The 21,723-nt window shown below is 42.8% G+C and overlaps 3 protein-coding genes and 1 pseudogene across 8 annotated transcripts in view; 2 read left to right on the top strand and 2 right to left on the bottom strand.

Moving 5' to 3' along the window:
* RNF10 (ring finger protein 10) overlaps positions 1-653 on the bottom strand; it is a 34,598-nt gene extending 33,945 nt beyond the window's left edge. For 2 of the 3 annotated variants that reach the window (XM_034672335.1, XM_034672336.1), the window contains exon 1: positions 26-653. In XM_034672335.1, the coding sequence (XP_034528226.1) occupies positions 26-182 (157 nt within the window). In that variant the 5' untranslated portion in view covers positions 183-653. The remainder of the gene's footprint in view (positions 1-25) is intronic. The other variant, XM_034672338.1, reaches the window with a different exon arrangement.
* Positions 654-1,833: 1,180 nt separating this feature from the next.
* LOC100479386 lies at positions 1,834-2,379 on the top strand (annotated as a pseudogene).
* A 2,170-nt stretch (positions 2,380-4,549) lies between these two features.
* Positions 4,550-20,773, top strand: COQ5 (coenzyme Q5, methyltransferase). 3 transcript variants are annotated; one of them, XR_002141465.2, is made up of 8 exons: positions 4,550-4,785; positions 8,150-8,299; positions 10,795-11,016; positions 15,148-15,254; positions 16,694-16,782; positions 17,370-17,481; positions 17,560-17,868; positions 20,258-20,773. XR_002141465.2 is itself a non-coding variant. In XM_034639354.1 (7 exons), the coding sequence occupies exons 1-7, from the start codon at positions 4,584-4,586 to the stop codon at positions 17,659-17,661; spliced, it is 966 nt and encodes a 321-aa protein (XP_034495245.1). In that variant the 5' UTR covers positions 4,550-4,583; the 3' UTR covers positions 17,662-18,334. The 3 variants fall into 3 exon arrangements, 2 of the variants coding, with proteins under 2 accessions (XP_034495245.1, XP_002930441.1); XM_034639354.1 differs by lacking the exon at positions 20,258-20,773 and having other exon boundaries at positions 17,388-17,481; positions 17,560-18,334; XM_002930395.4 differs by lacking the exon at positions 20,258-20,773 and having other exon boundaries at positions 17,560-18,334.
* Positions 20,605-21,723, bottom strand: part of DYNLL1 (dynein light chain LC8-type 1) — a 32,194-nt gene continuing 31,075 nt past the window's right edge. For both annotated transcript variants that reach the window (XM_011217191.3, XM_002930397.4), the window contains one exon: positions 20,605-21,029. In XM_011217191.3, the coding sequence (XP_011215493.1) occupies positions 20,892-21,029 (138 nt within the window). In that variant the 3' untranslated portion in view covers positions 20,605-20,891. The remainder of the gene's footprint in view (positions 21,030-21,723) is intronic.

Here is a 21,723-nt window from a genome sequence, read left to right as displayed (position 1 = left end):
CCCCGCCGTGGGAGCCCGCCCTTACCGCTCTTGGGTTTAGACTCGCCGGCCGGCCCCGCCGAGGCGGAGCGGGGCGGCTGTTGCCCTTTGCTGCTGCCCGAAGAGGCGGAGGAGCTGCTGGAGCCGCTGTTCTTGTCCATGTCGGAAGCGGTGGCGGCGGCGTTGGGGGAGCTCTGCGGCATCAACGGGGGCCTCGGCGGCGGCGGCGGTCGGAGCGGAGCGGGCGGCGGGGACCCAGGCTCATGGCGTTCGGGGCCGGCGGGGGTCGGCGGCGGCAGCGGTTCTGGGCCTTCATGGCGACATTTTTCCCTGTTTCCTTCCTCGGCTTCTCAAACTGGAAAGAGAAGCAGCGGGCGGGGCTGTGGAGCCCGGCGGCGGCGGCGGTGGTGACAGAGAAGGAGGAGGCCGGGGCTCGGAGGTCCGGGCCGGGCCTGGCGGGGCGGAGGCTGCGGGGGAAGGGGAGGCGAGGGAGGGTGCGCGAGCCCCGCCGGCCGGCCGGACACGCTCTCCCGCCCCGGGGCAGGGGAGAGGGCTGGCTGTCTTGGTGTCGGGGACGGGTGTCTCCGACACAGCGACCGACACTCGCCTCTGGGCCGAGGCCGAGGTGCTCCGGGAATGGCGACGAGTCGCCAAACAGCATCTCGAAGAACCCGGATGGACTACATATATAGTGGCGATGTGGAAGCGAGGCACTCTGGGAAACGTAGTTTTCTAGCTACATCCGGGCCCAGTGATTCCCCCTCCCACCACCACACACACGCACACACACCCCGCCTTTGAAAGGATGATGGGACTTGTAGTTTAGGTTTTATTTTTAGTACGCTAATAATGTGCACAATAGTATAATATGCACCACTACCAATAACGCCTCCAAACATTGAGATACTTGTGGGATCCTTTTATTTACTTATTGCTTAATTTATAGTTCTTATTCTAGTATCAATATCTATTTATGGCTCTTATTCTATCTTCCAATAATAATAAGGGCAAAAATAATGACAAACCCTACATTTAATATCACTTTATAGCACCTCATCATACAGAACTTCATTTCATTGTTAATAAGTCATTTATTAATATAAGCCATTGTCAGGGTACGTGGGTGCCTCAGTGGGTTATGCATCGGACTTTTGGTTTCAGCCCAGATCATGATCTCAGGGTGATGTGATGGAGCCCCGCCTTAGGCTCCGGGGCTTGCAGAGCCTGCTTAAGATTCTCTCTTTCCCTCTCACTCTGCCCCTCCTCTCCCCCACTCACACGTGTGCACGCTCTCTCTCTGTCTCAAGAAAAAAATATATATGTCATTGTTAATATTTCATTTCATTGTTAGTAGTATTACCATCATCATTAGCAGGCATTGCACTGTGGGTTATATAGATTATCACACTTAATCCTCACATTAACTCAAATTTAAAGACAAGGAAACTGGTTCAAAAAGCTTAGATCAGTTAGCCACCATCACATAGCTAATAAGTGATGTTCTCAGCCACCCATGAGATAAGCAGTTCTCCAGCTTACAAATATGGACATTGAAACTTAGAAAATCTCATCACAGCTGTCTGTACTTTGGAAAATTATAAATGATTCCTTTCAACCATAGCAGTTTGAGATCTGAAGGATCACATACACACACTGTTGAAGAGATGAACAAATAATTTTTCAGACTAACCTCAGCTAGTTAGAAACCTATTATATGCCAGGCCCTGCACTGAGCACAAGGAATGCCAAAATATATTCAGATTGAGGCCTTTATTATACTCACCGTTTCCTAAGTGAATTAAGCAAATAAGAAACTACAGTGGTTAGGCCAGTGCTCAACAGAGAAGGAAGGCCATGTTCAGTTCGAGCCAAAATATGATGAAGCCCAATGGCTATGGAAGAGTCCAGCACCTCCTAAGCTCTCCTCGAGTTGCAAATGAACTCAAACTCAAGGCCCAGCTCAGGGAGCTGAATACAACAGTCAGGGACACTTAAGTTGGTGGTCAGAAAGCTATTATAATCTTTGTTCCCACTCCTGAATTGAAATCCTTCCAGAAAATCCAAGTCCAGCTATTTCATAAACTGGAGAAAAAGTTCAGTGGGAAGTGCGACGTCTTTATCACCCAGAGTTGCCTGAGCCAACACAAAAAAGCTGTACAAAAAATAAGCAAGTGTTCCACTCTGACAGCTGTGCATGATACAATCCGGGAGCTTAGTCTTCCCAAGTGAAATTATGGGCAAGAGAATCCACATGAAACTGGATGGCAGCCAGTTCGTAAAGGTTCATTTGGATAAAACATAGCCAAAAATGTGGAACACAAGGGTGAAACTTTTCCTGCTGTCTATAACAAGCTCACTAGCAAGGATGTTAATTTTGAATTCCCAGAGTTTCACTTGTAAACAAAACTGACTAAATAACATATCATTCACCCAAAAGAAAGGAAAGGAGAGATGGAGCAAGTAGGGAAGAAAAACTACAAGGGAAAATAGCAACAAGAGCTATAATAAAGTTAACACAAAATGCTGACTATAGCAAAGGCTCCAAGGAGAGGTGTACAAACAGTTGAGGGTCAGGGGTAAAGGAGGGCTTCCCAGAGAGGTGTCACTTGAACTGAGCATAGAAAGATGAGTGGAATTTCAGCAGTCATATATGAACAAATAAATAGACAAAATCCTAGAATTCCCCTAATTGGGTCCTTTTTGGCTCCTTATGCGTCATCACATGCAATACAAAACATTAATAAGTAATGTATATATAAGTCACTCAATTTCTTGAAATTAACAGTTTTAACTGGAATAAAGAAAATTAGATACTAATCTCATATTTTGAAATTTCCTTAAAATGCCCTTCATCAGTCCTTGTGCTGTTTCACCTCTTGCAGTTATTTCCCTGCAAGTCATATTGAAATGAGAATAAATACATAATGTTGGTTTGGAAACTTACTTTGATGTCTAGAAGGAACAGCCCCAAAGCCTGAGGTCCATTCTTATGTACAACTAGATATGGAAGATATAATAAGTTTCCTTGATGAATTTTTATTTCCTTTAACAATAATGTGAGAACTCTATTTACATGGATGAATCATTCCTTCTTTCTATCACTTTTAAAAATAAAAGAGAGGGAAAGAAGAAAAACCCGTGCAGCTCTTCCAAAAGAAAGCAGTAGGTGTCCATCTGTCAGGCTACACATTAAACCAGGAAGAGATTTTTCATTTTCAAAATAGTTTCTTAGGGTCCTTGGCGCTTTCTCCTTGTGAAATATTTACAGGAAACATACATTTAAAAAGAGAATCAAAGCAGAAACATAGAAATCCAAGCAAAACTCACCACCTCCATCCTCTTTTGCTCAAGATGGTCTACATTACCCTTTCCATAAAAAAAGAACAGGAAAATCTGGGGTTGAAGTAAACATCCATGCTATGCCAGTTGGCGCTATAAGCGTAGCTTTGTGACAAAAGAAGAGGGAGGGTGAGTGGTGATTGGGTCTGACTCACTAAACAGACACCAGAGCTTTTCTTCCCATTTATAAACTTCTTAGGTACATAAAATGTAAAGACCAAAGAACAGCCTTTTGTACGTTTATTTTTCAGAGTAGTCTAGCACATGTTTCTCAAGAATGGTCTGTGAATTCCTTGCATCAGAATTACCACAGGAGTTTGTGGATCTCCTGGGTGGCTCAGTGGGTTGAGCATCGGACTCTTGGTTTTGGCTCAGGTCACAATTTCAGGGTCCTGAGATCCAGCCCTTCATGGGACTCCGCGCTGGGTGTGGAGCCTGCTTTGGATTCTCTCTCTCCCTCTCCCTATGCTACCCTCCACCCCCACCCCCCCCACCCCGAGAATAAATACATCTTAAAAAAAAAAAATCACCACACAAGTTTGTTCAATAAAGATTCCCAATGCCCATCCCTAATGTAGGGATTCAAAGTCTCTGAGATTTGGGCCCAGGAATCAGCTTTTTTNTTTTTTTTTTTTTTTTTTTCTTTTGGAGAGAAGGTAGAGAGAAAGGAGGGGCAAAGGAAGGATGAGAGAGAGAATCCCAAGCAGGCTCCATGCCCAGCATGGAGCCCTATGGGGGCTTGATCTCAACACCCTGAGATCATGACCTGCGTGAAATTAAAAGAGGCTTAACCCACTGAGCCACTCCGGCACCCAAAGGAATCTGCATTTTAAAAATCAAATCAGGTGATTCTTAGGCACATCAAAGTTTAAGACAATTGACCTTGTATTCTCCGCCTTGTAACCACACCGTACCTTAGTTTCCTACTTCTGCGCCAGAAAACAAGAGTTACTGCGCATCTTCGAGTTAGCATTCATCCTGCTGGTTAACAAGATTTAGAGACATGGCCGCTGAGAGGTGATTGTGGGCTTATCCTAAGGTCCCTTCATTTCTGGTGAATTCTATATTCAAAGTGGGAAGAGAGAGAAGAGGGATTTCCGGTACTCAAAAGCTAAGTTGCCTCCGGATCCCAGAGGTCACACGCGTAGCTCCCTAATAAAGGGTTTCAGAACGCGTTCGGCTAATACTGTCTCCTACCGGCCGCCGTTGGCCCTCTAGTGATGCTACACTACGTACTGCCCGGCCGCTGCCACCCTACTGCCAAGATGGCGACCCACAGGAGCTGCGCTCTATGGAGCTACTGCGGTCGTAGGTGGTCGCGGCTGATGCGGTGCTGCCGGCTCCCCGGGTTTCGTAGCTCCTGGCCCAGGGGCCCGCTGGGTGCGCGGCACTTGTCCCAAGAGAAGCAGGCAACGGAAACACATTTCGGGTTTGAGACTGTGTCGGAGAAGGAGAAGGGGGGCAAAGGTGAAAGGGGCGAGAGGGCGGACGGAGGGATCTATCTGCGATCTAGTTTCTTCAGCTCAGCTAGGAGTTGATTTAACGTCCTGTTGACTCGGATGCTGTAGCCTGTGCAGTCCTGACCTCCAAGGAGTCACCCCCCCCCCACCCAAGCTTGACCCCGCAGAGCTTAGATGCCTCCTCTTGTTAAACACAGTATTGTTATCCCCAAGTTATACATGAGGAAATTGAAATTTCGAGATTAAACAAGAACTGGCCCAATTTAATATAATAAGCGGCCGAACCAGTATTCCAACCCACTTTGGTGTGACTGCAGAGCTCATGTTCTTCACCTCTTACTAAAGGGTAGGTCCATTTTTTATAGAAAGGAAGGAGAAAAAGCTCTTCGCTAAGAAGGAATAATAGGAATAATAGTAAGCGTTCTCTTAGAGTTATAATGAGGATTAGATTACTTCGTACATTAAAATATTTTGAACAATGCCTGGCACTTCATAATTGCCCAATAAATGTTAGATATTGTTGAGCACAGTTTCTTTGTGTCCAGCATTGTGCTATGGGCACGGGAAAGGAGAGGACTGTTTTAAAACTCTCAACTCTACCATTTATAATGGGGAAGGTGTTAATGCCCATTTAACAGGTGGGTGTGGTGAAGCTCTGAGAGTATCCTTCACTTGGCCTGTGATCACCCAGGAAATAAAAAGAAAGAATTCACAATGGAATATCCATTCTCTTAAAGACTACTACATTGTCTTACGTCTCACCTCAGCCTTGCTAAATACATAGCTCTACTGTAACTCTTTGAATATTGATTTTAAATTAACATTTCACTGGACTGAATTCCCAGAAAGTTAGGACAGTGGCTCATTTATGTCATATCTTCAGTGCCTGATGCACTTTAAAAGCTTGATAACTGCTTGTGTAATAAGACAAGCCAAGTAAAACGATAGTAAATTTTTATTAAGGACTTGAAACCTTTTAGAATACTTTACATTAATTCTTGTAAATACAGCCTTATGAGGTAGAGACTATTAGCCTCATATTATAGATGAAGAAACTGTTGAAACAGAGATAGTAAGTCACTTGCCCAAGATTCTGCTAGTAAGTGGCAGAGCCAGGGCTTTTAATCCAGGTGGGTTGTTTCCAAAATGATAATAATGCCTAACCTCTGTATTGTACTTTACAAAATATAAACATTTCACACACACAAGCAAGGAAGAGGTTACCCACTGAGCTAAATATGTATCTCCCAGATGGGGACCTAGCATTGAAGTACAGGCAGCCTTCCCTTTGCACAGTAGTGCAGGACCATAAAAATGACCATGCACGCTGAAGTCATGCACAATGATATTAATAATCAATGGGAAAAATTAGAACTGTTCTATGACTTCTAAAAAGTTTTGAACATCGGGGTGGCTGGCTTAGTCAGTGGAACATGGGACTCTTGATCTCAGGGTCGTGAGTTTAAGCCCCACATTGGGCATAGAGTTTACTTAAAAAAATTAAAAAATTATTGAACATCAAAAACTCTTATAAATGCATAGAGATATGAAATAAATAGTAAAGTTAATATTTATTTAGCAAACTATGATTTAAAATTAGGTTTAACTTAATTAGAATTTTTAAATTTTAAGTTTGTTTTTTAATTAAATTAAAATTCTAATAAAAAATTAGAAACATTAGGTTGTTTTATTCCTTTGGGAAAAAAAATGTACCAAAACTATTTTGAAAAGTGTTTGCTACCTTCTGGTCATATTATTTACAATAGGGAGCAAGCATCTTCTCTATGCCTTGGCAAATTGCTGTACTCCTTTCTAAATTTCAGTCAGCTTTTAACATTTTATCCTTTCACTGTCAATGTCATGAGATATCTCCAAGAATTCCTCTAGTGTGAGATTTTTTTTTGCTGGCATCATTTCCTCTGGGACATCTTCAACCTTTTCGTCACAACCACATCCTCATTTTTGTCCACAAGTTCATCTTCACATAGTTCTTCCGGCTGCGCATCTAGAGTCTCTCAAGCATCAGTGTTCCCACAGTCAGCTGTTTCACCTATAACCCATGGACATTTCACTTCCAATATTACCACTTCTCATATCTTTGCGGTGCTTTCATTTTCATTGGCCAATTTCCCCTTTCAGTTATCTAGTTTTGTAAAATACCACACGTGTTAACAACTGAGAGATAAGGAGGTAACGCAACTATATGCTTTGCTGTCTGCGTGTGAACTGAATGACTGATGTGTAGTGACCTACCAAGCGCAAACGGAAAGAAGTGACGTGATTTTTTACTGTTCTTGATGCATGTCTGTTATTTACAGAGTGATTTATGGGCTGAAGAACTACCAGCAAATTTGTACTTCATGCGGTTACTCACGGTTAATACACCATTGCACATGAATGATGTTGTTGGGGGACTGGTGTTATATAACTAGACCACAGTCACTGAAATTCGTGTATATCGGAACCATGCAAAGCAAAGATTGCTTATACTCGGTGGGTTGAGCTGTAGTGTCTGTGAATACCCTGAAGAAAAAAGAAAAAAAAAAAAAAAGCAAGCTTGGAGATCCCAGGGTTGAGAAAGGCATTCAAGATTGAGTTCAGGAGGAGCTCAAGAGTTTGCTGATTCAGCAGAGGACAGGGATGTTTGGGATCTGTGCAGCACGTTTCATCTGAGAAACTCAAAGCATCTTCCCTTCATTACCTAATGCAGCCTTATGGCAGGGTGATAGGGAGCTGGCACTGAGTTTTTCATCTTATGGGCAGAGAAACAGGTGTAAAGAAGTTAAACGTAGCCTGTGCTTTAAAGTGCCTTAAATAGTAAGTTCCTTCTCCCACTAGGCCAGATTCCACATTCTCCCTTGATCCTATCAGATTTATGAGATTTATGAGGGCTCTCTGCACTGGGGCTTGGCCCTGATTCACCTCTTGCCATTCATCTGCCCACCAAATTGTACTTGAGGGTTTTCCCTCTGTGATCCAGGCAGGGATGAGCTGAGGCCTTCCTATCCATTAGTCATGTATTTCTAATGATTTTGTTGTTTTCTGTTAGAATAACCATAAGAAAAATTCCATACCCCCTCCCCATCCTCTAGGAAGTGGAAACCTACTTAGTAGCAAGTAGGTGCATGGCATTATTATGGGATAGTGGTCTGAGATAAAGGTAATTAAGCAGAAAAGAGGTTAGTTTCTTACATGATTTAAGCCTTTTTTTTACAAGAGTTTAAGGGGCAGATTTGGGCATCAAGCAGTATAGCTTAACTTCACCTGACAAAGGCAACTTCAGGGGAGAAAAGCTTCATCCTCTTTCATTTAGGACTTCCCCAAGTTAATCTTGTTAATAGCACAATTGTGATGTATTTCTCCTATGTCAGTCTATCATGTGTTTGAAAGTGTGGCCAAGAAGTATGATGTGATGAATGATATGATGAGTCTTGGTATCCATCGTATTTGGAAGGATTTGCTGCTCTGGAAGATGCACCCGTTTCCTGGGACCCAGCTGCTCGATGTTGCTGGAGGCACAGGTAATGTCCAGTCGAGTATCCTCGTGTATCATTGATCACCTTTTATAGAAATTAGTGTCTCTTGTTCAAATGAGGTAGCTTACCTACCATTAGGCCGAAGATGGTAATTGAAAATCAGCACACTTCTAAGAAAGGTTACTCTTTTCAACTATATGTCACTCAAAAACACGAAATATCAGCTTTCTGCCTGTCGTTTTTCTAAAATGCACAGGGTTAAAAGTAAAAAGATCACTTTTTTACTCCAGTGACATCTCACCATGTGAATCACTTTTATTTTCTGTTTAACCTTTAATCCACTTTCCCTCTTTCTTTGGGGGGATGCCCTTTCTCATATTCCATAAGCTTTCTAGACAATCTTTTCTACCTAATCCATTGTCATATCAGAAATCAAAAGCTCAGTTGTTTATACATGGTCCTTTGTTACTTGGTGCACACTAGATATCCGGGGAGAAAAACGTCATGGGTTTCTACAATGCATCTTGGTGATGTTATCACATGGTTAATGTACATGTGAAATTACATTAGAATAATGTGGCGTATAATGTAATAATGATAATTGATACCAACAGAATAACATAGAATAAGAAATGACAGTCTTCATGAATGAAACATGTTTATGTGTGGCTTTGTTGGTGTGGTCCTCTCCCAAGTGGAAGCTCAGAAGGTAGTAAGACACTTTGCTCAATGGAGGACAATTTAACAGAATCTATTAAAGTCTACAATCTTTACAGGCTAGGATCCCACAATTCCAATTCTCCGTATCTAGTCTAAAAACAAACAAACAAAAACGTTGCACAAAGCTATAGCTACAGAAAGGGTTCAGTCAGAGCTGCCTACATCTATGCCTTAACCTGTAGCATTACTGCATGCTGGCAACTGCCCATTTAGAAAATGTAATTAGAAGGTAATCCCATATATTCAAAAAGACATTTTAAAAATATATAGCTACAAATATGCTCACTGCATCATTTTTAGTAGTAGTGAAAACTTGGAAATAACCTCAATTCTGCCTCAGTAAAGAAATTGTTTTAAATTAAGATACGCCCATTCTATGAAATATCATGTAGCTATTTAAAAGAATGTGGAAAACCTATAAATACTGATGGAAAGTTCTCAAAGACATATTCAGTGGGAAGAGAAAGAAAACAAGTGGTACAACTATGTGTATAACATGATCCCCATGTATGTTTTTAAGTTGTTTCATATAAAGTTTTTAAACATATAAGAAAGGGACTGGAGAATACCTAATTGGTTGGAGAGACTAGAAAAACGTAAGGATATATTTCATGCAACTAGTGTGAGAAAAAGACAAACTACATTATAAGAAAGGAAATGTGATCCTAGAAAGCACTGACTTGGCCCAATCAGTATTTACCTGGTCACAATAAGATAAACACTTTCCAGTTTTAGACTCCAACCAACAAAGCACAGAAGATGTAATCATAGCTACAGAACAAACAGTATGTTATCAGTCAGTCTTGACAGTGTAGAAGTGCACGCAGTAGAAGGTTGAAAGGAGTCAAGAGCTACCATCTGTAATTGATGAAACAAATAAAATATTAGTCTGTTATTCTAGTTTACAAAGGAATCTATGAGAGACTATAAAATATGATCTAAATGTATTTCAAAGATAGAGGCAAGCAGAGATGAGGGGTGAGGTATCATTATAAATTTGGTAAGTAAAGAAAGCTGGAACCAACAGAAGGCACAACTGAAATGATTGAGAAAGACGATCCCTGGGGAGCTGAACTAGGCATGGGAAGTGGTAGGGCAGGGGATCCTTGCTGGTAACTATACCCTCATGTTGCTTTCGTAACAATTATTAGAGACTAGAAGGGGTGCACACTAAGCACTTAACACTGGTTAGGTCTAGAGAGGGTATGGAGAGAGAATGCAAATTTTATGTTCTATTCTAAATATTTGGGTGAGTCTTTTATAGCGAGAATGTGTCCATGCATTACTTATGCAATTTTTTAAAAGGTTTTTTAAGAATATTAGAAGTTAACAGGGCTCCTGGCTGGCTCAGTCAGTAGAACTGACTCTTCATCTTGAGGTCATGAGTTTGAGCCCCACGTTGGGTAGAGAGATTACTTAAAAATAAAATCTTAAAAAAAAAAGATTAGAAGTTTTTAAAAATACTGTTTTGGTTTTTTTAGGATTTTATTTATTTGTCTGAGAGAGAGGAGGAGCACAAGCAGGGGAAGCCTCAGGCAGAGGGAGAAGCGGGCTCCCTGCTGAGCAAGGAGCCCTACGGGGCGCTCAATCCCAGCACCTAGAGATCATGACCTGAGCCAAAGGCAAATGCTTAACTGACTGAGCCACCCAGGCGTCCCAACTTTATTTTTTAAGTTACCATAGAAATGAAGAGAAACTTCAATTTTTTGGATACACCTCAAATCCTGTACCTTTGTTGCTCTGTTTGGGTTTTGGAAATGTGGGGTTTTTGCTTGTGTTTACGTTCGTGTTTGCATCTTTCCTCTGTTGACTTCCCACAGGTGACATTGCATTCCGGTTCCTTAATTATGTCCAGGCACAGCATAAGAGAAAGCAGAAGAGGCAGTTACGGGCCCAGCAAAATGTATCCTGGGAAGAAATTGCCAAAAAGTACCAAAATGAAGAGGACCCCTTGGGCGGTTCCCGGGTAGTGGTCTGTGACATCAACAAGGAGATGCTAAAGATTGGAAAGCAGAAAGCCCGTGCTCAAGGACACAAAGCTGGTAAGTCCTATGGAAAGTAGACACAGTAGAAATGTTTGTGTGTTTATGAAATAAGATGGGATATAGAAAATGTTGAGGTACTTTATTTTCAAAAACATATGGGATAGGCAGGAGTCAAAGATAATTTCATGTGCCTGAATCCAGTCTGTGTGCTGTTATGTACATTATTTCGCCAACCCAGGGAGTTAGTCTGATCAGCCCCATGTGACAGAGCTGATAACCAAACCCCAAAGAGCTGCTTGAGTGAAGTGCCTTTGCTCAAGTAACACAGCTTTTAAATGGCAGATCCCAAATGGGAACTGAGTCTTGGGATCTTAGCTCTTGGACCCTGAGATGGAAGTTTTTTGCTTTCAATTCCCAGCAACTCCCTGCTGATCCCATTTGTCTGTTTTGGAGCCATCCCATTCCCCATCAGTACTCTGAGGGTTTGACGGGTAGAAGCTGAGAAGGTGCTCTGCCCTTAAAGCAGGAACTTGCCCTTCAGACACAAGGGAGTACAGGCAGCTGGCAGCCTCCAGCTCTCAGAACCTTTAGGCTCTGCCTCAGCTTCCAAGTGAGGCTTTTTTCCGGCCGTGCTCCAGAGCTCCCTCTTGGGCTGGCTTAGGCTTTATCAGATCTGCATTGAGGTCTACAGGCTTTCCCCACTCAATCCTGCTTCCTCTTCCTTTTGTCTACCCCAGGTGTTCTTCCCTTCCCCCAACCCCCCCCCCAAAAAAGCCCCTTTTCACTCCTCCCTCATCTGGGCATCTGTTTCTCAGAGGGCCCAACTGATAGAATTAAAGAAACAGCTGGTAAACAGTACTCCTTTCAGCAGCAGATAGGAGAGTGATTGCGTGTCTCTGGGAACCCACGGCCACCGGAAAATGGACAATTTGTGCTCTAGCTTAAAGAAGCAGGTTTCACATTTTGCTGTTTGTTTTCATCTTTTAAAATACTTCCCCCTAATTTTATCAGGTAGCAGTAAGGATGTGGCAGCTGCAGCACGTTTTCCCAGCTTTCCAGAGCCTCTGCGCTGCCCTCTTCCCAGCTGCCCAAGCGCTGCAGGCAGCTCTGGGACAAAGAAAGTCCCTCAGGTCAACATCAGCGTTCCTGTCCTCCCCCTCCCCCATCAGGAGTGGCTATGGTTATTTTAGTTCAATTCCTCCTCCTCCGCCCCCCACCCCCAGAACGAGCTGCCTAGACGGACCACAACCCACTTGGCCTCCAAGATGAAGGGCTCTTTTGTTAACCGCCAGTGCTGATCAGAAAGCAGACAGTCCCTAGTGTTTTTATACAAAGGCACTATGTTTCCTCACTCCTACTGAAAAACATGTTTCCCTTCCCTCTGGTGCTCAGCCATAAAGAATGGAGAACAAAGATAGAAATGATAGGCAACGTTCCTTTTCTGGAATCATCCCTTCCACAGCGTAGCGTGCCCTTCAGCCTCTCCTCACTGCCAAGACAAATCCACTGGCGTACGAATTATTAAGTGCTGCATAGGCACTTGTCTTTCCTTATCTTTCCTCCTTGCTTTATCAACGTCCAAAAATGATGTCTTTGGAAAAAATATCCTGCGAAAAGAGCTGAAAAGGAAGATCCTAGAAATTATTTTGTAATAGTAAGTTAATGAGAAAGGCATATTTGTGTGTAGCACTGTTGTGTGTTTTATTTACATCTTATGTGGACACTTCCTCCCCAGATGGAAGCTCCGAGGGCAGGAGCTTTAAAAAAAATTATTTGAGGGGCGCCTGGGTAGCGCAGTCGTTAAGCGTCTGCCTTCGGCTCAGGGCGTGATCCCGGCGTTATGGGATCAAGCCCCACATCAGGCTCCTCCACTGGGAGCCTGCCTTCTTCCTCTCCCACTCCCCTGCTTGTGTTCCCTCTCTGGCTGGCTGTCTCTCTGTCAAATAAATATATAAAATCTTTAAAAAAAATAAAATAAAAATAAAAAAATTATTTGAGGGGCGCCTGGGCTCAGTTGGTTAAGCCTCTGCCTTCCACTCAGGTCATGATCCTGGGGTCCTGGGACCCAGCCCTGCCTGGGCTTCCTGCTCAGTGGGGAGCCTGCTTCTCCCTCTCCCTCTGCCAGTCCCCCTGCTTGTGCTCTCTCATGTGCACTCTCTCTCTCAAATAAATACGTAAATAAATAAATCTTTAAAAAAATTATTTGATAGGTTATAAAAGTGATATATTTGAGAGAACTTTTGGATTTTGCAAAAGTATTAAGAAGAAAGTAAATGTTACCTATAGTTCCAACATTAAGAGATGCTCCTAGTATTTTAATGTATTTCCTTCCTAGCTTGCCTAAACATTTCCTTTTTATAAAATTGAAGACTTTCTGTATATACAATTTAGTATCCTGCCCTAACTCAGCATTGTATCATGAGATCTTTCCATGTCATTAAAAATTCCTTAAAATCATTATTTATGATGCTCTCCTGTATGGCTGTGAATCACGAAGCTTCACATCACCAGTTTACATAACCAGCAACCAATTGACCTTTCACTTTTTTCTAAAGCTTTTGCATGGAGCACAGCATTGTGACATCCTTATCTGTAAATTTTTGCATGCATTCGTTAATTTTTACTTCTGTATAACCTCAGACAAGTGTTTAAACTCTCCAACTCTCAATTACCTTATCTATAAAATGGGAGAATAAAAACCACCTTGTAGTAGGAGGGAATACACCATAGCTATTGAAAACACAGGCTCTGGGATAAAACAACCCGAGTTCCAATCCATCTGGGTGACCTTGGGCAACCTGCTTTCACCTTCCTAATACTCAACTTGGCTCACCTAAAACATGAGGATGATAGTAAGAGCTATCCCATGGAGTTAGAATGAGAATGTGATAAGATAACACACATAAAGTGATAATACAGACCAGGCAATCAAGGGCTCAGAGCAGTTGCTATGGTGATGATGATGTCATCAATGTTATCTTCCTAAAAATCAAATAGCTGGTTCAAAGGATATGGTGGTTGTTTTTTTTAAAGATTCATTTATTTAAGAGAGAGTGTGTGTGCACACGCGAGCTGGGGGAGGGGCAAAGGGAAAGGGAAAAGGGAAGCAGACACCCTGCTGAGAACGGAGCCCCACACAGGGCTGGATCTCCAGATCACGACCTGATCACGAGCCGAAACTAAGAGTCCAACGCTTAACCAACTGCTGAGCCACCCGGGCACCCCAGGGTATGGTTATTTTTAAGCATTTTGCTAAATACTGCTACTTTGCTTTCCAGGAAGGTTTTCATTTACTTTCCTCTGTAGAACCTTCCTTCTATATTGTATTTTATGTCTAATTTGCTGCAAGTTGAATAATGTTAAAGCCAAATCAGAATCCTTTAGTGGACACAGCTACCCTGTTATGGGGTTCCTTTGGGTGTTTTCTGAATTTGTGACCAGACTTGGGGTCTAGACACTTTGATTCTCCATTAGAACCGATATAACTAGGCTAAATTCCATACTTAGAATACTTCCAATGATCCTTTGAAGTTGGTACTGTTATTAACTCCATCTTACAGATGAGGAAACCAAGGCAAAGTAGTTTATTCAAGACTATACAGCTAATAAATGGCGAAGTTGGAATTAAAATCCTGGCAGTCTAAACCCCAGACCTGGGATCTTAACTATGGTACTTTACACGAAACACTTAGTTGGGTAAACACTTAAACACTTATTTGGGTAAAAATTGCCTGAAGGTGGGCATAACTGAGTATTCATCAAGTTCTTCTCTGAGACCCATGGGGAAAGAACTTCCTGCTAAACTTGAAGAAATTCAGATCCTGAGGCCGAGACACCTTGAAGACAGCGGCCAAGAACCCAGTGATGAAGGCAGGTGTGTGATGGTTTCTGATACCACATGTATGGTATTTGCCCAGCACCAAACTGTTCTCCAGTTCTCCCATACCAACTAGGTGTCCAACAATTCAGTTCAGTTCTGACACTGACTCCCAGAGTTAGTCTCAGATTCCACAGACTGCCCCCACCTCAGAAGTCAGCCATCAATGGGGTGTGCGGGCTGCCCCCACTTCTGCCTGGCTGACTACGAATCAGGGGATTCCCACAATGCCCTCCTCAGGTTTGACAGTTCGCTGGGTGCAGAAGAGACAGCAAACCAGAAAGAGACCAGGAATGACTTTTCTCTTTCAGGACTTGCTTGGGTATTGGGAGATGCTGAAGAGCTGCCCTTTGATGATGACAAGTTTGATGTTTACACTATTGCCTTTGGGATCCGAAATGTCACACACATTGATCAGGTGTGTATGGCTGCATCCTTAGCTTGGTGATTCCCATCCAATTAGATCTCCTAGATCAACCCCACAGAAAATGAGGAAAGCGGGAGAGATTCTTCTCTCCACCCAGCTCCTGAATGATGACTGTTGGCAGGCTTAGGGGCCTCAATCCTTGAAGTTGCCAATTTTCCTAGTCACGAAATTGAACAAGACCAAAACCACAAAGCAGATCCCCATAGAGGCCTTCGTTGTTTGGTTGGTATTCACATCTTTGAGCTGTCAGTCATGCTCTGGCATTCCATCTGTTCCCGCTCACTTGTGAAGTTGTCTGACCCTGTGAGTTTGCAGATCAGAGGCATTTCCAAGGCCAACACAGAAGGCACTCGAACACTTACTTTGGCAGAAGGTACCTAGAGTCATGGGTTCCTCTACAGGGAGAAGGGAAAATTTAGCTCTTAATCTGATGCAGCTCTTTTTTTTTTTTTTTTAAGATTTTATCTTTAAGGAATCTCTGCACCCAACGTGGGGCTCCAACTCACAACCCCGAGATCGAGAGTCTCTACCGACTCATCCAGCAAGGCACCCCCTGATGCAGCTCTTCTTTATTTCTACTGCAGTATTCTGTCCCGAAGCATTCGAAGACAATGTGCAAGGCACCACATTTTGTTTTTGTAATGGGGGGTCCAGTCACCTGGTTCCTCTGCTTCCTGGGACATCTTTATGGTGCACTTCAGCTTGGTTTTTATGATCTGCCCCTTGTATGTAGCCAGTTTATTACTTCTTTTAATTAAAAAAAAATTTTTTTTCAATAGGTTCAATGTACGAAAGGGCATGTCAGTCAAAGTATGCCTCTCCTGTGTCCCAACCATTCAGTGCCTCCTCTCCCTCTAATCACCAATTTCTTGTGTACCTTCGCAAAGATGTTTTGTGAATATTAAACTTTTTTTTTATACAAATATTAGCATATGAAACATTTTGCCCATTGGTTTTTTCCCCTTGAAATACATATTGGGAGATTTTTCCATGTCGGTACATAAAGAGCCCTGGCTCTTCCTTTTTTTAAATAGCTGCATGGGGCGCCTGGGTGGCACAGCGGTTAAGCGTCTGCCTTCGGCTCAGGGCGTGATCCCGGCATTGTGGGATCGAGCCCCGCGTCAGGCTCCTCCGCTGTGAGCCTGCTTCTTCCTCTCCCACTCCCCCTGCTTGTGTTCCCTCTCTCGCTGGCTGTCTCTATCTCTGTCAAATGGATAAATAAAATCTTTAAAAAAAAAAAAAAAACTTAGGATATCATAGGGTTATCTCTGCTGCTACAGCTTTCCAACTGAGAATGCTTGTGCATCTCAGGGATCTATGGGAAATGCTAATTTTTATAATGCCCATCAAAGTTAAAGCTGTTTTGGCCTCATGGAATTGAGTGAGTTCTGCTGAGGACTGTGTTCTCTTGTTCCTTGTCTTGTGTTCAGGCACTCCAGGAAGCCCATCGAGTCCTGAAACCCGGAGGTCGGTTTCTCTGTCTGGAGTTTAGTCAAGTCAACAATCCTCTCATATCCAGGTTCGCACTGTTAACAGGGCTTTATTCTTATTGTCTAGGCAAGGCTTTCCCATCCCAAAATGGACAGAAAATAGCCTGTAAGCAGTAAGCATGAACCTCATAGTCCAGAGTCTCTAAGGGACAGGTGCCACCTCAGAAGTCAGCCAGTTCTGAATGACCACACCTCAGCCAGAAGAGTTTCAAACCAGCAACCAGAGGCTCAAGTTGCCACAGGTGTATTTTGTTTGATTCATCGGATTTTAAGAAATTGACTTAGATGTTCATATTTAAAAATCAGGAAGTTTCACATAAAAATCTGCGTTTCCAGCTTCACTCAAGGAACCATATAGGGCAATGCTGAGCACTTACTCCCACATGGCAGTAGTCAGAGCTGCAAAGTACCTGCCCCTTCTCCTTAGTAGCACTTATGTGCTTCTTCCTAACTGCACCTGTCACCACATCCTCACTAGTCCCTACTGGTCTTACACCTGGCCCACATTATTTTCAGGTTCTTGACTTCTATAGGCATTTGAATTTATAACTCCAGGCTTAAACCTTCTTGCTTCTTATCAGGGGGGCATGTTCTAATCTTTTGCCTTTGTGTTTAGGCTTTATGATCTATATAGCTTCCAGGTCATTCCTGTCCTGGGAGAGGTCATCGCTGGAGATTGGAAGTCCTACCAATATCTTGTAGAAAGTATCCGACAGTTCCCATCTCAGGTACAAAACTTTGGTATTTTACAACAAAGGCCCTAGAGTTTAAATCCAGGTGATCCTTGCTGTATCTTTGTGTTTTAGGAGGAGTTCAAAGAGATGATAGAAGATGCAGGTTTTGAGAAGGTGACTTATGAAAGTCTCACATCAGGCATTGTGGCTATTCATTCTGGATTCAAACTGTAACTCCTTTATCATTCTGGAGTGTGAACCGGTCACATCCTGTTGAAAGCCTGGGACTGAAGGATAATCTGGCTAGTGAGACCGGCAGCAGAACATCCCCTCTAAGGATGTGTGCCTTGGACTCATGTTCTGACGTGATGAGTCTCCAAGTGGAAGAAACAGATTCTGCTGCAGCTTTCACTAGGAGCTGCTTCAGGGCTTCTCCCAGAGGTATTTGCTCGTATTTTTTGCTCAACTCCTGCTCGTTCTTCTTGGCTGTGCAGTGTGTGGTTAAGGTAAAACCAGCACTGTTTCTCATTTTTGAAGTGCATTTGTAGCTTCTTTGCTGGTGCTACCTTCCAGAGGGATAATGACGCACTTGAACCCAATGATGATTTGAACCAGAAACTGTCCTAGCTGTACCTGAGTCAACCTTTCAGCCTAGGACTAAGTCGGGCCAAAAACCAAGGCCCAAGTCAGAAGGCTAACAATCACAACTAGAATTATGAACCGAACCCCTAAATGAGTTTACAATTTGTGTGGTATTTGTTATTTCTTCTTAGGGGCGGGGTGGGGGAGTGAGGGAAATACATTTTTGTCATCAGTCCTCTTGTACCAAAAACTACTATTGGATCCTCAGTGCCTGTCATGAAGAAAACAAAGCCTTGATGAAAGAATAAATGTTCCAGGAAACTGCTTTTGTGTTTTATACGGAAAGCTTCTTTATCAGAAGGGTTTTATAGCCCCCCCCCAAAAAAAAAAGTTTGAACAGTTTAGCCTAACCCCCTTTGGTACTAAGGGGCAGAGCTGGGCAGAACTCTTGTCTCCTTTTTTTTTTNTTTTTTAAAGATTTTATTTATTTATTTGACAGAGGTAGAGACAGCCAGCGAGAGAGGGAACACAAGCAGGGGGAGTGGGAGAGGAAGAAGCAGGCTCACAGCACAGGAGCCTGATGTGGGGCTCGATCCCATAACGCCGGGATCACGCCCTGAGCCAAAGGCAGACGCTCAACCTCTGTGCCACCCAGGCGCCCCAGAACTCTTGTCTCCTTAATACAGTCCACTCTTTGATGTTAAAATGAGGCCAAAAATATTGTGAATGTGGATTAAGCTTACAGTTTTTAAGGGGCTTTGCTAAAACATTGCAGAAGGCAACCTGTGACTTGGCTGGCCATTTGTTAATTGTGGATAACTTAGTTCAAGGCTATTTGAAAAGCCTTTAAATATGCTGCCTCTCGGCCCAGCACAATAGGGGTCATTTATGTACCTTTTCTCAGATCTTGCTTGCCCTGTCATTGAAAAGCTTTAAGACGCAGCTATCTATATACAACCACCTCAAAGAACAGCAAAGAGCATTTGACAAAGTGCTAAACCTTAAAAAAAACTTTTAGTTTACATTTTTTTCAGCCAGCTAGAGCCTGCTGGCCTTTGAAATTAGAATTATTAAGGAACAGACACTGGAAGGAATTTCATAAACCATCAACCCAATCCTATCTCTTTGGGCAAGCGGTTTTTTCATATCTGAATCAAAAAATAAAAGTTAAAAGCTGCCACTTCCAGGCAGTAGATATGGGCCTGATCAAATTAAAACCCCCAACGTCCAGCCGTTTGTGGACTTAACTCTAGGGTCTATTGCCAGAAGACTGTTTGGAAGTAGGGCTAACTGAACAAGAATGATACAGCTTTGGGGGCTTCAAACAGAAATATAGCCAGGTCACTAAAGAGGGAAAGGAGCTAGAAAAAAGATGGATTATGGGAACATCTTCATTATGCTTATATAAATACAACCCTAAATCACCCAGTTACACTCCTGTCCACAGAACCTCATCCTTCTTTCCTGCAAAAAGCAGGGGAAATTTTTTTCTCCCATTTTAACCGCCACAACAAACAGGAAGACAATTTTTTGCCCCTCTACCGTGAAACTTTCCCAGTCCTAACCTGGCTCAACTTAAGATTCCTAAAACCCCAAGTTCTAGTAGTAAGAATCTCCCAAAGATGTTACAACTGAATGCTGTGAAGCTGGGGTCATTTGAACTCTCTCCTCCCCTTCTGTGTAGCAGTAGCTTGGCTGCTCAGAGATCCTAATTGCATCTCACAGATCCAAAGTTTAAAACAAAAACCATTATCTCGTGTGAACACTGAAAACGCAGGGAAACTAGAAAGCCAGGATCCTCCTTGCAACTTCCCAATAAGAGTGTGGGTTGTTTCAGCCTCTGGCCTATTTTCCTTTATGCCTACAAAAGCCAAGTCTGCTATATTTGGTTTTCTTCATAGAAGACTTAAGTCTTCTTAAAATTGATAGCAGGAAACCTTTAATGAGGGTTATTTATCCACAGCTTTAATTGGGTCTTTTAATGAAAGCTTCAATTCACATTTAATTGTTAGGGGTTTCTAAACACAGCTAAAGCACAGCACAGCGGGCTTACACGTTTAAATTCCTGCAGACTTTATTGGAATCACATGGAGGGCTGCTGCTCAAAAACTTTCATTTTCCCTTTTAAGACCACTTTTAATCTTTGAGTGTCCATTTGGGACAAGGCAGGAAAAGGGGGTGGGGGCAGACAGCCTACAGCCCAGCAAATTTCTCATTAGCTCGACTTTGTTTTTGGCTTATTTTACAGCTAAAGAAAACTTCGATAAAGCTCTACACATTCATCAACTCCACCTGAGGCCCTAAGTCCAGAACAGCATCTTTTAACAAAATAAGCATGAAGGATAGTATTTATCAGATTAGCAGTAAAATTTAACCCAAGTTTCTCTGCCATGCATCTAACACGCACTTCTGAGCAGTATTCTTCCACGCACGACAGCTGCAGGACGGGGAAGATTGAAGGCTCAAGAGCACTATGAAGAGGCTGGTCTTATATACCACAGAAACTCACTTCAAGGACTGACCCCCACTAACCTACTCAAGATCAAGGGATAGGCCATTCTCAACCCTAGATTTGAACAAATCGTAGCTAACACACACTTCTCCAACAGATTTATTTTGAAAGGAATGGATTTTGAGGAGAAAATACATGGGGAAGAGGTATGGAATAGAAAATAAATACAAATGTAAGCTGTTTTGCTAATTGTTTTATAACCACAACAAATTTGTACAGAGAATGCCCTGTACAAAACAACACAATAAAGGTTCAAAGATCGAGGTGTTCCCTAGGCAAGGCTGAAGATTTCAGTCTCTGGTTATTTGGAATTTAGGCTGCAGTCCTTGGTTTTGGATGGATCACTGGGTGTGTGACACAGTCCATGCTTTTAACCAGATTTGAAAAGAAGAATGGCCACTTGGCCCAGGTAGAAGTAGATGAAGTGTTTGGTTTCATGGGTCACATAACTACCGAAGTTCCTCCCCACGATGCAGTGCCAGGTGGGGTTGTACTTCTTGTCAAACTCCTGGTGGGGGGGGAGAGGGAGAAAGAAAAAGAACACTAGAATTTCAGTGCTAAACCAGAAGTCAGAGTTTGCCTCCTAGATAAGCAGAGCCTGTAGGGGCAGAAAGAAGGAACGTTAGCATCTGCAAATTCTTAGCATGAAAGAATGTTCCCCAGCTCCAAGTCGCCTACATAGTGCATTAATGCATACATACTTGCAGTCTGAGCTAAGCTGAGAATGGGGGTTGGGAAGGTAAAAGGCAAAAGGGCAGCCTCAAAGACAGGGCACTTTGTTATCATGGTAATTTCACCTTCATAGCTCCTATAATAGTCAACTCGTTAATTGATAGCAGGTGAAAACAGTTCTAATTTATCATGGCACCACAAAATCCAAAATGGTAAATATTTAGCCCCAAATACCCCATTCCTTAACTGCACTCCAGTACCACTGAAAACAAAAGATGTCCGAAGGGCAAAGCCTCAATTAGCATCTAAACCACTGTGAATCAAAATTTAAAGGGCACAAGATACTCTGCAATCCACAGTTCCTACAAAAAGAATGCTAGAAGCAGACTCTGACAGTCACCGGGTCAATAGCCCTCTCCTCCACATCTATCCTGAAGCTGCTAATCTAGCACCTAGCACACAAAGAGAGCGAATTGCAGGAACAACTTTCCCTATTTTCCTCAGCCAAAGAGGCTGAGAACTAGATCTCC

The sequence above is a fragment of the Ailuropoda melanoleuca genome, chromosome 12, assembly GCF_002007445.2.
Source record: "Ailuropoda melanoleuca isolate Jingjing chromosome 12, ASM200744v2, whole genome shotgun sequence".
Lineage (NCBI taxonomy): Eukaryota > Metazoa > Chordata > Mammalia > Carnivora > Ursidae > Ailuropoda > Ailuropoda melanoleuca.
The sequence above is the reverse complement of the archived record's forward strand: the minus strand, read 5'-3'. Positions and strand labels throughout refer to the sequence as shown.

What these genes read in the sequence shown, in the direction of transcription:
- COQ5 (XM_002930395.4), top strand. Translation starts at nt 4,584, where the DNA reads ATGGCGACCCACAGGAGCTGCGCTCTATGGAGCTACTGCGGTCGTAGG. An exon ending in AACAATCCTCTCATATCCAG is followed by an intron (nt 16,783 to 17,369) that starts GTTCGCACTGTT and finishes CTTTGTGTTTAG; the next exon opens with GCTTTATGATCTATATAGCT. An exon ending in TCCGACAGTTCCCATCTCAG is followed by an intron (nt 17,482 to 17,559) that starts GTACAAAACTTT and finishes TTTGTGTTTTAG; the next exon opens with GAGGAGTTCAAAGAGATGAT.